This window comes from Bos indicus, chromosome 2 (assembly GCF_029378745.1).
Source record: "Bos indicus isolate NIAB-ARS_2022 breed Sahiwal x Tharparkar chromosome 2, NIAB-ARS_B.indTharparkar_mat_pri_1.0, whole genome shotgun sequence".
NCBI lineage: Eukaryota > Metazoa > Chordata > Mammalia > Artiodactyla > Bovidae > Bos > Bos indicus.
In genome coordinates this window covers 62,287,970-62,302,338 of record NC_091761.1, presented here as the reverse complement: position 1 = coordinate 62,302,338, position 14,369 = coordinate 62,287,970, and the positions used below count along the sequence as shown (strand labels likewise).

At 34.0% G+C, this 14,369-nt stretch overlaps 1 protein-coding gene across 8 annotated transcripts in view; it reads left to right on the top strand.

The window, feature by feature from the left end:
- CCNT2 (cyclin T2) overlaps positions 1–14,046 on the top strand; it is a 34,032-nt gene extending 19,986 nt beyond the window's left edge. For 4 of the 8 annotated variants that reach the window (XM_019973550.2, XM_070768617.1, XM_070768642.1 and 1 more), the window contains 4 exons: positions 2,218–2,263; positions 3,899–4,062; positions 7,301–7,371; positions 7,856–14,046. In XM_019973550.2, the coding sequence (XP_019829109.1) occupies positions 2,218–2,263; positions 3,899–4,062; positions 7,301–7,371; positions 7,856–9,277 (1,703 nt within the window). In that variant the 3' untranslated portion in view covers positions 9,278–14,046. Of the gene's footprint in view, positions 1–2,004; positions 2,099–2,217; positions 2,583–3,898; positions 4,063–7,300; positions 7,372–7,855 lie in introns of those variants that run through there. The other 4 variants (XM_070768622.1, XM_070768648.1, XM_019973559.2 and 1 more) reach the window with 4 other exon arrangements.
- Positions 14,047–14,369: the final 323 nt, after the last annotated feature.

Below are 14,369 nucleotides of genomic sequence, written 5' to 3'. Positions count from 1 at the left end.
TTCTAGTGTTTACCTGAATGTTCTCTCATTTTATTCATTCTAAATTGAATTCATTTTATACCTAGGTAGGATTTTATTGTGTTAATGACGACATTAAAAAAAAAAAACCTATTGTCTGATAACTGAGTTGTCATTCTTAAGAAATGGACTTAGATTTTTTTTTTATCTAAGAGCAAATGTTACTTATATTTAATTATGGTTCCTATTCATGGTTATATGTTTTGTAGCACTTTCTCATCCTTAGTATTACAGCATAGTATAGAATGGTATGGATAAACTAGTGTAGACATGGAATTAAGAAATAAAGCTTTAGAGAAGTTTTGTTTCCCTGGAAACTTAAAAGGGTGAGCTGTTTTGTTTGAATAATGGAGAGCCACTTAATTTGCCCTAAGTTGAGCTTAGTAAAGAAAGATGTTGAAGAAAGATACTAAATATAGGTTAAGAAACACACACACACACTTAGTAGAAAATGAAACTGAATTTTCAGCTTGGTATTGTGAAATTTGAGTCAGCTTCTCTTAAATCCGGTCTAAAGAAGCTAGAGAGATTAAAGTCCATTTATTTTGCAGAACTGAGTAGTAAAATATAAACATTTACAGAATCTGTAAATTGGATATATCATCCAAAGCAAAATATTTAAATCTGATTTTTTTTGTTACTGTTAATGTTTAAAATGTGACGAATTCTTAAATTTTTGTAAAAATCTCGTTTAATGTCATTTTTGTCTGACTGACATTTTCAGGTAACTATAATTTGCATCTTAGTCCATCTTTAAAATGTTCTTTCATGTTTGGTATATATTTTTTTCCTTTGCCCTAAAACCACTTTAAGCTAACAAAAGAACGTTTTCCTTACGTTTTTCTCTGTCACAATGGCTTTTAATAGGTTACTGAATTTACATACATTCTGAGGTGAAGACTACAATGGCAATTTAAAATTATTTTTACTTATCTATGTATTTTGATTCTTTTGTGGGGTGGAGGTGGGGGTAAATGGTTTGATTTCTTTGAAGTTCTCCCATGCCCCCCATGTCTGGAGATGAGAAAGTTATTATGCTCTTTGCTGCAAAATTGGCTAATGTCATTTTACAGGGACCTTTCATATCTGTGATTTCTCCTTCCCTCTCCACCAGGAAAGAATGCCTTACTTAAGTCACAATGCCTCCAAGACATCCGATGCTTTGACACTCTTCCTTAGCACAGCTCTGCTAAGCCCAAATCCCTTTTGTAAACCTTTATGTTGATGATCCATGGGGCAGCGGGGAATTACACGTGCCACGAATAAAACTAGGAGAGGGCAAGGAACTTGAGTCCTGTTAGAGTGGGGTGAGTGGAGGTGAATTAATCCTAGGTGAGCAGAGGGGAAAGGTATGTCAGTGATTATGAATGTAACTCGGGGAGAAAGGGAAACTGTAGCAAAGGCATCCCTCTTGGGAAGAATAAGAAGTAGAAGAAGGGAGATGGGGGCTGTTTTCAATGTCAGTATCTTAAGAAACTAGTTATTAAAAATTGCTTTTCTATTGAGGACCAGTATTGAAGTATCCTGATTCCCTCTAAAGTACTTATATCTTTTCTAAAGTTATCATTAATTGGATTATATAATTTAAAAATAATCACACTGGTGTTTTCTATACATCCTTGTGATGTTTTTAGGTGGTTTATTCTGTTGATGCTTAGTAACATGATGAAAAACAGCACGTTGTCCTCTCTGAGTTTGGGGGTTGGGGGTTTATTTTTGATTTTTGTTTTTTGTTTTGTTTTGTTTTTTTTGGTGGAAGTACTTAAACCAACTTAAATGTGATGACTGAGGATTAAGTCTGGCAGGCAACTCTTTGTATTTTGTATTAGACTTCAAAATCTTTTCTTCTTCTTCTTCTTTTTTTTTTTTTTTTTTTAAATCCAGGAGAATGCTTTATTGCAACTTTTAGCTGACTAGATGCTTAACTTAGTAACAAGTTTAGCCCTTGTAACTGGCTAGCTAAAAGCAAATCGGCTTGTTTCTCAGATCTTTGGGGGATAGCAAGAAACATTTGAGTGAATGTTGTTGAAGATTTTCAGTAGTATAGAAAATGATGGCGCTCTTGTGATATTTGTAAGTAGTAAGTAAAATTTACTTTTTGTGTACAAATCTTTGAAGTTTTTGTTGTGTTGAGAACTTTTTCATGGTAGCATGTTAAAGCTGATAGTATTGTCTTCGTTTTTTTTTCTTTTCTTACAGCAAGCAAGGATTTGGCACAGACATCCTATTTCATGGCTACCAACAGGTTGTTATCCTGACCCTCTTTGTTGCACTGTTGTAGCACACTATAGCTTCCTTTAATGCAGGGCCCCCTCAATGTGTCTCTCACCCTTGTTGCAGCAGGAGACTGGACCATCTACTGTGGTGGTACCTTCCTGTCTGCTTTGCGGTGTATTGTACAAGGGACTTTTGGCACAGAGGGGTTAAATGCACAATGTGAAGTGTAGTGGTGCTTTCTGGTGACATATTCTCGATTTGTGAGTGCATAAGTCTAAAATTGGTAGCCTGAATAGCAGCTAAAGATTACAAAGAGCTAAACTTAACCTAGAAATTCGAGCAACTTGGTAAGTATAAAGCTATTTCTAGTTTACAATTATAGTTAAATGACAATTTTTAAAAATTTCACATTGATCCTATCTTAACTTTAATCATTAAAGTTTTTTAGTAAATAAAATTTATATAACTTGGGTTTTTTTTCCAGATAATACCCACCAGTAGTAGATTAGTAGTAGTCACATCCTATCAGTGCCTTGATTTGCATACGTGTAATTTTTACTTAAACGTTCAGTATTTTCTCTTTAGTTCATTTAAAGAACAGTATGGGTTTGTGCTTGACCAGTAGACATTTTCATCAGTTCTGAAATTGAACTGGAAGAATAGTTTTTAAAAGCTTTTCATATCTAGTATATAATTTTGTTCTGGATTGATTATAATGATTTAAATTTGTTTTTTTAAATGAGTCCTTGGGGAGGAGTGGACTAAACCAGCTTTATGTGGTCCTTAATTTCTTGTGATACTGTTATGTTTTGTTTAAAACTTTGAATTGCCAAAAAAGCCAGTATATTTTCTTAGGTATATATTGTTGGGATTTAACCTCTGTCCCTAGAAATACTGAACAAGGCAGGAACCACTTAAATTTAAAATTTGGGTTAGAAAAATCTAGCTGTGGCATGTTGCAAGTGCAGTTTTTGGCATGTCATGGAAGGAGAGAGGTAGTATTTTGGTAGATTTAGCAGCATTGGGCCTTGAAGCTATTCAGCAAAAGGTAAGTTTTCTCTGTGGCGTTGCTGAGAAGATAAAGTTTTACCTAAATAAGTGTTAAACATATGAGTTACTTCAGAATGAATGAATGTTAAGCCACATGGAATGGTAGAATCCCTGATTATAATGTGGTATTGAAATTACCTTGTCAGTTGTACAGTTTTCTGCTTTTTTCTTTATTCTACCATGACATTACAAAAGAAACAAAAATACCACCCAAAAAAGTTTTAAGTCATTTTACTTATATATAGTAATTACTGGAAATGTACTGTTTTCCTCTGCTTTTATAAAGAAGTAAAAATAGTTGTAATTTAGATGTAAAAACAAAGTTTAGATACACTGATGTATTAGTATTAGTAGTATTAATAATATACTCTGGGGAGTAAGAATATGAAAACATTGATAATCTGTATGAGTTTTTAGTGTTTGAGTTTTTGTGACCATAGTCATAAAAAGTGTCATAATGTTAGCTTTTAATTTTATAAAATAAGGTTTTGTACTCTAGACTTAGAAAACTTACATAATTTTGTTTTTCCTCTAATCTTATTGGTAAATGTTTTTCTTTGTTTTACATATTTGAATTTCTATGACTCTTCGTTCCAAATCTGCTCTACAACAGTCTGCATCTTACAACCTTCTGTCTTCAGTATAAACCAACAGTGATAGCATGTGTGTGCATTCATTTGGCTTGCAAATGGTCCAATTGGGAGATTCCTGTGTCAACTGATGGAAAACATTGGTGGGAATATGTGGATCCTACAGTTACTCTGGAATTACTAGATGGTAAGTAGAAAAAATCTTTTTGTTACAACAAAATATTTTCTTACTTTTTATCATGGATTAAGCATTCTGTCTGCTTCTGTATCGATTTTAAAAAATATTGAGTTCCCATATATTCATGGTCGGTTGAACAGTTTTGGCCAGTCCAGGATCCTCCTTCACCCTATAGTTACTTGATGCCAATCCCAGGTATCATTTCATCTACTGGTATTTCCTCTTTTGAAAAGATAAAAAATCTTTAAAAACATAGTTCTATTTTAACAGTTTGGCAATAGGATTTAAAAGTACAGTTACATGATCTCATGAATAGGATGAGAATAAATTCATTAGCCTAAAGGGGGGGAAATGAACATATTATTAACCACTACTCAATATCTAAAGCCCTTTCATGACTTTTCAAAGAAATATGATTTAATATAATGCTGCAGGTTGATAATACAAGCATACGTAATTTTAAAGTATACTAATTTTGTTGGATTTAAAATGTATAAACACAAAGTCATGTATTAACTTACTGTAGAAGATGTGAAGCAGTAAGCTAATGGTATTTTCATGGTAATATTCCTTGTTGAGTTGTTCTGCTGGTGATAAAGTGTATCATTGTTGCCGTGCATTAATAAGTATGAATTGACAAGGAAAAATTGGGAGTGTAAGTTCTATAAATTATGAATCTGGCATTTAGGGGTCTCCTGATAGGAAATTTTTCTGGCAGGCCAGAGGTAGAATATTCTTGCAGATTAAGACATTTTAACCAGGAACTATAGATTTCAGAAAGGAAATAGATAACACTTCTTAAATCTAAACTGGTATGTTAGGTTTTCAGCTTCTTTTTATGTGCTTTCCCCAGCTTCCTTTATAAAATTGAAACTGATGAGAAAACTGGATTTACAGGACATCTGTTAGGTAAAAGTGAGAGACCTCTAAGGCTTTGGAATGTGGTTTTCCATTAATATCTCAGATGCTTCTTTAAGGTAGAAATTTAAGGGTCTGCACCCTTTTCTGTGAAGGACCAAATAGTAACTATTTTAGGGTTTGTGGGCTATACTGTCTGCAACAAGACAACTCTGCCATCAGAGCTAGAAAGCAACCACAGGCAACTGTAAGTGTTATAGCTGTGTTCTAGTAAATCTATTCACAAAAACAGGATACAGGTCATACTTGGCTCACTAGTGATAGTTTAAAGTTTATTCAGAGTAGTAGGAAATCTTCAGCGAGTTGAAATATAACATCTTCTAAAAACTAGTGGGAACTTTTTATTTTCCCATTTGTGACTTGAAATTGTGCCACCATCTTATTTTAGTAGTCAAAAGGTAAGATAAAATAGTTGTCTGATCTATTGATATTATATAATAGATACGGTAAGATATAAGATAAATAAGATAAAAACTTAATAAAAATAGTTTCTATACATGTCTCTAAAATAAAGTTTACAGAAAGCAAGTAATCTGCCTTTTATCCTGCTCTTAAATTGTAGGTAAAGTCTTTTTTGACACAACATGAGCCATCTAAATATCTCTTTGCTTCTATTCTGAAAAAGCTCAAGTTCACATTCATTTGAACATTGAATAGGAATCTTGGACACTTAACACATTGAAAATTTCAACATATGTAGCAGCCTTTTCTCTATTTTGATTACATTAAAACATAACAAAATTTCAGATGTTAAGAATATCTGAATTTTACATTTAATGACTGTCACCAGAACAACATTGATTGTATTTGGCCTTCCTATAAGAGGGTTGGGGGAGGAGGGGAGGGGGCGGTTATTGATTAATAACAAACCCTCATGTGTTTTTTATAATTTGAATTTTTCTGAAACTGAATCAGAATGATTTATTGTTAATTTTGGACCCAGGGGCACTGTGTATCTGCTAGATTTACTACTGTGTCCAAGTAGAAAAGTGGTCTTTTTTTTTTTTTTCAAATGAAGAAGTGGTAGTATAGGCAATAGATCTTTTTTTCATCTAAACTGAATCAAAAGGCTCCTGAGACTTTAGCAGGAACTAGTTGTCACAGATTATGAGCACATAATGATGCAAAATTTTTATCAGTCTCTTTATACTAAATGGGCATTAATAATATTATATGACATTCTCATTTGATATTATTAATACTTGTGTTGAGAGTGGCCAGTAACTTTCTACGGAGTTGAAAACTATAATTCATCTTAACCATACCACTTTGGAAAAGTGAATCATCTCTTATTTCATTGTAATCCTAAATTTAAGAAGAAAAATTGTAGAAATGTGACCAGGGTGATTTACTGAAATGTTAATAATATGTTGTCTGCTAGGAAGTTACAAATATAGGTAAAGAAATTTTTTCATTTTAACTTTGAAATGGTTTTAAATTTAAAGAAACTGTGAAATGGTACACATTCTGTGCTGTTATACCCTGTACCCAGTTTCTCTAATGTTAGCATCTTACATAATAACAACATCTAAGATCACATGTTCCATTTAGTTGCCATGCCCCCCTTTAATCTTTCTTCCAATCTGTGATAATTTTTCTATCTTTTCTTTCATGTCCTTAACACTTTGAAGAATAATGGTCAGTTATTTTATAAAATGTTCCTCAGTTAGAGTTTGTCTCATGTTTTCCCATTGTTAAATTGAGGTTTTGCATTTTTGGCAAGAATACCACAGAAATGAGTTGTCCTACTCAATGCATTTCATCAAGGTGTATCATGTTGATATGTTTTATTGCTGGTAACGATAGTCATGATCACTTGGTTAGGGTCGTAAAGTTACTAATTTTCTTTTTGTAATTAATATCTTGATTATACAAATATTCTCTTTTTTCCTTAAACTTTTGGGCACTGATTGTAAAGAATCTAATGATGGACTTTGCCCACCACAATTATTCCTGATGTTTGCCTGATAGCAGTTTTCTGTTTGGGAGCAATTTTTTAAATGTGACTAAATTTTTCAGAGATTCTAAGTAAGCTTTTAAAATCAGGGACATGTGGGAGGAGGGGTTTTTGTTTGATTGTTTTTTGGATTTTTTGTTTGTTTGTTTTGGTTTTTTCTTTTTTTTTTTTAATCAAAAAAATTTTTTTTAAGATTCATCTTTGAAAATACCAATTCAGAGCTATGTGTACTTCTGTATGTGCTGATGGTTGAATTAGGAAGGTGATCATGAAGTAGATGAACTCTTGTGCTTTCTTTTTAATATTGCCCACTTGAGAGAATTCTAAATCTAAAGGCACCTTCTAAGTTTTAAATTTAAATTTTATTTTTAGAGCTAACACATGAGTTTCTACAAATATTGGAGAAAACGCCTAGTAGGTTGAAGAAGATTCGATACTGGAGGGTAAGAGAATTGACAGGGTTTATCAGAACATCAATTTCTAATAATTTGAATTTTTATGGTTAAATATTCTTATTTCTAATATTTGAAGTAATTACAGTGTATCATAAGCTACATGCGCTCATAATTTATCCAACTACTGTGTCCAGTAGACTTTGCTATAAATAACTTTATGGATTTCTTATTCTCATAGTGATTACTGTGGAAATAGTATCCTCACTTTACAAAAAGGGGAATTAAAGCTAGACAAGTTAAATTCCTCTCTCAGATGCTGGGCTGGAATTTATTCAGTATCTAATTTAAAGCCAGTGCTTTCACTATATATAGTCTTATTTTATGTCTTTAAATAAGATGTTTTTTTACTCGCAACAAAGTCCAACCCCAGGTGATTTTATTTTCATATGTTTAATATAGAATTTTTATAAGCAAAGACATTTCTATTAAATTCCTTTGCTGTCATTGTTTCTTCTGTGTTTTATTTAAATAGGCTAACCAGGCAGCTGGGAAACCAAAAGTAGATGGACAAGTATCAGAAACGCCTCTTCTGGGTTCATCTTTGGTCCAGAATTCCATGTTAGTAGATAGTGTTACTGGTGTGCCTACCAAACCAAGTTTTCAGAAACCATCTACATCAGCTTTCCCTGCACCAGTACCTCTAAATTCAGGAAATATTTCTGTTCAAGACAGCCATGCATCTGATAATTTGTCAATGCTAGCAACAGGAATGCCGAGTACCTCGTATGGTTTGTCATCACACCAAGAATGGCCTCAGCATCAAGAGTCGGCAAGGACAGAACAGATATATTCACAGAAACAGGAAATATCTGGTAGCCAGTACAACATCAACTTCAAGCAGGGACCTTCTGTATCATTGCATTCAGGATTACATCACAGACCTGACAAAATTTCTGATCATTCTTCTGTTAAGCAAGATTATACTCATAAAGCAGGGAGCAGTAAACACCATGGGCCAATTTCTGCTACTCCTGGAGTAATTCCTCAGAAAATGTCTTTAGATAAATATAGAGAAAAACGTAAGCTAGAAAGCCTTGATCTGGATGCAAGGGATCATTATATAGCTGCCCAGGTAGAACAGCAGCACAAACATGTACAGTCTCAGGCAGCCAGCAGCAGTTCTGTGACTTCTCCCATTAAAATGAAAATTCCCATTACAAATGCTGAAAAACCTGAAAAATATATGGCAGAGAAGAAGGAAAAGAGTGGATCACTGAAATTACGGATTCCAATACCACCCACTGATAAAAGTGTCAGTAAAGAAGAACTGAAAATGAAAATAAAAGTTTCTTCCTCAGAAAGACACAGCTCTTCTGATGAAGGCAGTGGGAAGAGCAAGCATTCAAGCCCACATATTAGCAGGGACCATAAGGAGAAGCACAAGGAGCATCCTTCCAACCGCCACCACCCCAGCAGTCACAAGCATTCCCACTCATACAGTGGCAGCAGCAGTGGTGGCAGTAAACACAGTGCTGACGGAATAGCACCCACTGTTCTGAGGAGTCCTGTTGGCCTGAGCAGTGATGGCATTTCCTCTAGTTCCAGCTCTTCAAGGAAGAAGCTGCATATCAATGATGCATCTCACAACCATCACTCCAAAATGAGCAAAAGTTCCAAAAGTTCAGGTAGTTCATCTAGTTCTTCCTCCTCTGTTAAGCAGTATATATCCTCTCACAACTCTGTTTTTAACCATCCCTTACCCCCTCCTCCCCCTGTCACATACCAGGTGGGCTACGGACATCTCAGCACCCTCGTGAAACTGGACAAGAAGCCAGTGGAGACCAACGGTCCTGATGTCAATCACGAGTACAGTACAAACAGCCAGCATATGGACTACAAAGACACATTCGACATGCTGGACTCGCTGTTAAGTGCCCAAGGAATGAACATGTAATCATTTCTTTAGGTCAATTTTTCCTTTCCTTTTTTAATTTAAAAATTGTTAGAATGGAAAACTTCCTCCTGATCTAGCAGTGGTAACACCTGCTGTTAGTACCACTGCTTCAATATTTGTAAGTGCTGCTTTATTCTTCATTCTGAAAAGAAGAGATTATAGTAAACAAGTCTTTATCTCCACATATGATAGTGTTATAAATACTGTAAAAGCATGGAAGGTGCAAAACTCAGTATTTCTACAATTGCAGCTAAGAACATTAGGGTGAATGGCTGGCTGCTTCTAGGAATATAAGATGCCTCAAGCATTCGTTTATTTATAATTTGAATACTGTAGCTATTTTTTTGTTGTTGCTTGGCTTTTGAATGAGTGTAAATTGTTTTCTTTTGTGTATTTATACTTGTATGTATGATTTGCATGTTTCACTGATAAAGGGATAAAACAGTATACTGACAACTGTTTACAAGAAAGTGGAGAAAAATGTACATACATTTTTGTATGTTTAGATATTACCATAAATACTCAGGATTGGAGCTGCTTGTAAGTATAACAATATACAGAATAACTTTATTTTATCTTGTCAGAGTCCATCACTAATCTAAAACAAAGGTGGCACTTTTTCATGTTAACCTTAAACTCTAGGCCTTACTGGAAGCCACTGAAGGGGGACACTTCACTACCGGATGGGTATGCAGTGCCACAGATGGTTGTTTACTCCGTGAGGCACTGATTCTGCCTTCAGAGGTTCTGACCAGACTGGCTGCTGAAAGAGCCCCTGAATTTCTGAAGGCTTGAAGAGGAAAAAATAAAGTTTACATACTCTTGATGTGAAGTGCATTTAAGTGTTTGTTGGCTTGTTGCAGTACTATAAACACACAGAGGTGTTAATAATGGTTAAGTAGATTACTGTGATTTGAAAACTAAATTCACAAAAACTTACACTAGTGCAGAATTAGTAAGTTTTTTTCTTAAATAAAGAACTTTAACACTACATATTTTAACCGTAAACAGAATCGCTTTTCCTTTAGCATTCAGAATGACACCATGTTCTTAAACATACCCCTCCCTTGAAGTGTGTTTGTGTGTGATGCCATATTTCTTTTTCAGGTAAATGCAGTCTTCCTTATAAAAATGAAATTAAACCTGTTGCTCTCTCAGTTGTTTTATATTCTAACAATAAATAAACAAAAAAGGTCACTGACTGTGCATTGTACCTGTATTTATATCTTATGGTTGTTAACAGGAAGCTCTCTGAGGGGAAGAAAAAAGGTAAGCCTCCAGATAAAACAGCTAGTGGAGGTTTTCCATGTGTTTGCACATCTCAGTATATTCCTGTTGAGGTCAAGTTTGCACAGTCTTCTGACTTCTGAGCAAATGATAGACTTTAACTTGTTTAAAATTTGTCTTAAATGCCAGTAACGTGGCTCTGGTTTATCAGCTAATCTTTAATTCTGTGGTAAATCTTTGAGCTGTTGAGTATCTTTGAGATGGGTTGAATTCAACTTCTGTTGAACTGAAAACTGTCTTAATTTTTTCCTCTATGTATATGAATTATTTTTGTTACAAAGCCACTGATACGTGCACAATTGTAATTTTACTCAAGTATGTTGCAGTTGTAAATATTAGAGTTTAATCTTGTGCTCTACTTTTATTTAGCAATTACCTGATTTGCCGGTAGCTTTATAATTTTTTTTAAGATAATTATTCGTTATTTTGTCAATGTTATTTGAATTTAGGATACTAGGAGTCTCTTTCTAGGGACTTTGCTTAGCTAGCATGTCCTAACTTTGTTCTTGTCTTGCATAACTTTAGTAATCTTTGTCATTACATGTAACTTTGTTGCTCTGTATGGCATATTATTGTATCCATAAACATGGTAATTTTGATACAGTTATACTTTTACAGTGGTACATAATCCAAGGACTAGTATAGAATTAAGAGGAGTGCAAGATGAGGGAGGGAAGGGTTTTTTTTGTTCTTGGTAATTTAGATGTGAAACCTCTATGGAGCTATCATGTGAAATGATACTGGGTGGTTGTGCTACTGTATAATGGGGATGATAATACCAGGAATTTCAATAAGATTTTGTAAAGAATATCCAGAAAAGTAGTGAACTTATTTTCAGTATGACATAGAAAACAATGTGAATATTTAAGGTCTGTGACTATACTTAAACTTCACTAAGAATTTGCAGAATTGTTTTGAGATGTGAGAATAAAGGTAATTTTGTTGAATCTTTTGGTGCTAATGATGGACAGTTAAAAAGGTAGCTAGTGTATATTGTTATGGGGAAGTACTTATTAGTTACTTCCAAAATTGATAATGCTATGTATTCACTTTTCACTCTGTAAATGTAATTCTTTACAATGACTTTATTTATTAAAGGGCAGACAGTTGTAATTTTTACAGGGTTTTGTGAGCTATTCAAACTCTTTAACTTCTGAACAGGATATTAGCTTCTAAAACCACAGTGGGGATAAAATATGGAAATTCTTTTAAGTTTCATTTCCATTAAATGAGAACCCTTATAATTCATATTGCCATGAATTTGACCATCTTGTTTGCATAAAATAGTTCATCAGCCTGGTCCCAGTAGGCTCAACCAAAGAAAAAGACTCCAATGAATGGACATTATTACTGAGTCTTCTTGTAAGTAGCCATAAATAAACCAAAATAGTATCAAATTTAGGTATGAAATTCCACATGTGCAAAGTACTGTTAAGGTGATACATTTTTGATGAGATTTTTAAAAATATTTGAACTATTAAAAACCGTTATCTTTAAACATCCTATAAAAGAGTGATTCATTTTGCAGTTGTGTTTTCCTTAGATCAGAGATCATTGATTTGTTACCTTTATGCAGAAGCACATTACATAGAAAGGCTTTACTTCTACCTCTTTGAACTAATTTTTGGATATTGAGCTGTGCCCCCTAAATATTTGCCTTAGCTGTTTTAAAATACACTGTTTTCAGAACCAAAGCAAAGGAGTGGTTTTTTCACAGAAATATTCTCAGAGGCAAACATCATCCCAGAAAACTGGTGGTAGCATCTTTTAGTAGTAAGACCTTGCAAAATGTCCTCGTTCCTTTTTTTTTTAAATTAACGCTGAGATTCATTTTTTGTTGCAGGTATTTAAATACTGAAAAGTCATGTAGTCACCCCAAGGTTTATCTTTGAAAACAGTACAAGTGCGTCTTGATCTCTGTATGCAGATTCATTCTTGTTAGAGTTCTTAAGAATCAAAGAAAATTTCTACCATGATAAATGGTTTCATGCAAAATGTCATAAGGGGTGCTTACATTACTTTGTGCAAACAGATTATAATTATGTAGGATATATTTCCTGGCCTGTCTATCTACTTTGAACTGAAGAAATGACTAGTTAAGGTCAATTTCAGGTAATCAAATTTGAAATGTTTTTGTTACCGAATGTCCTGCCTTAAAAGCATTTTAAGCACATATTTTTGGTTATATTTGAGAACTTAAATTATTTTTATTCCTTAACTAATCTTAAGATTAATCTTAACTAATAAACCACTGCTTATATATGCATGACTATTACATACTCTTTAAGTAGTATCCTTGGTTGGTTAGATTTTTTTAGGGTTTTACATTTACTATGGAAATAGAGTTTTAAAAAACATGGTAATATCTCTAAGGGAAGATAGTTCTGTCAAGATATTTCACCATTCCCAAGTTTTATCTAAACAGAAAAGCAATTTTTTGTGACCTACTACTGTGCTTAAATAGCTAGGTGATTTTTAAGATCTTTGCTGAGAAAAATCAGAGCTTTTGTTACAAAGAATTCTTTATTCAGCAGTCTCTGCTTTCTTGGAAGGTAGTAGGATTTCCTAACCACATTTATCCAGATAAAAAAATGAGTTAAGTCCCACAAGTGAGAAAACACTTGGTGACAGATGCTAATTTCATGGACCAGTTTGTTTGTTAGGCTGACTTAGGAGTTTCTGGATTGGAGAAGCAGCGTATTCTGCCCTCGTCTTTCTCAGGTGTCAAATTACAGTACCAGTGCATTAATTTGAGGATTCACAACTATATTGATAACCTGACATTTTTTTTCCTGTAAACCAACAAATGTAAGCCAAATAGTCAGAAGTTTGTCTTGGTAAGAGAAGTTTGCCTCTGAAACATCTGTATTCCAAGCATTTTAGGTCTGATACTATGCATCCATTTTTTATTTTGCAATGTTAATTTGGGCACAGCCACCTTTTGCTTCTATGACTCCTCTTCTGTTCATTTACCAGTATGTGTTCTGGTTGAAGTTTCATAAGGTAGCTTGCTAAATAAGCAAGATACATTGGAAGGTTGTGTGGCTAGGAGTAATTCTGGTCTCTCAAAAGTGACTTACCCTGTTCTCTGTGATCCATTAATCGCAAAAGTAAATTCTGAGGGCTGATTTCCTTTATTTCCAAGTTTGGGGGAGAAATCTCACTTAAAACCTGTTTAGTGGTTGATTTAACTCGATTTGCCTATTGTTAATGAGTACATTTTTTTTTTTAAGTTGTGTTTTTCAAGCAGTTTCACCCACCTAGTTTGAAAAACTTACGTACTCATTTGTTGGCAGCAATAATTGGGATTTCATTTTGTGAATGTACTCAGAACCCCCAAGGACTATTGAACAGGATGTTTGCCAATAGAAAATCTAAAACAAGAGTTTGTGTATATGGCATGAATTCAATTAGACATTGAATTTCATCTCAATATCTATTAAAAGGAATTATTAATAAAGTTTGTTTATTGACAACATAAATCCAAGGCTCCAACATGTCTTGTTAATGTAAATCAGAAATAACACCTGGAGATGTGGGAAATGAGATCTCTAATGTAAAAGTTACTCTTCAGTTTAGTGACTTCGTGTATCATCAAGGAGTGTGACCACTAGGATCAGATTGTCCATATTCCAGTCTCAGCCCCATCACTTAGTTGCTGGTGTCTGGGTAAATGACTTTGTGCCTTGATTTCCTAATCTACAAAATGTCAGCAGTAGTACCTATTCATTGCGTTGTGAGGCTTAAGATTTGGTTGATCAGTGAAAGCTAAATAGAATGGATGGTGTTGAAGAGCATCCATTAG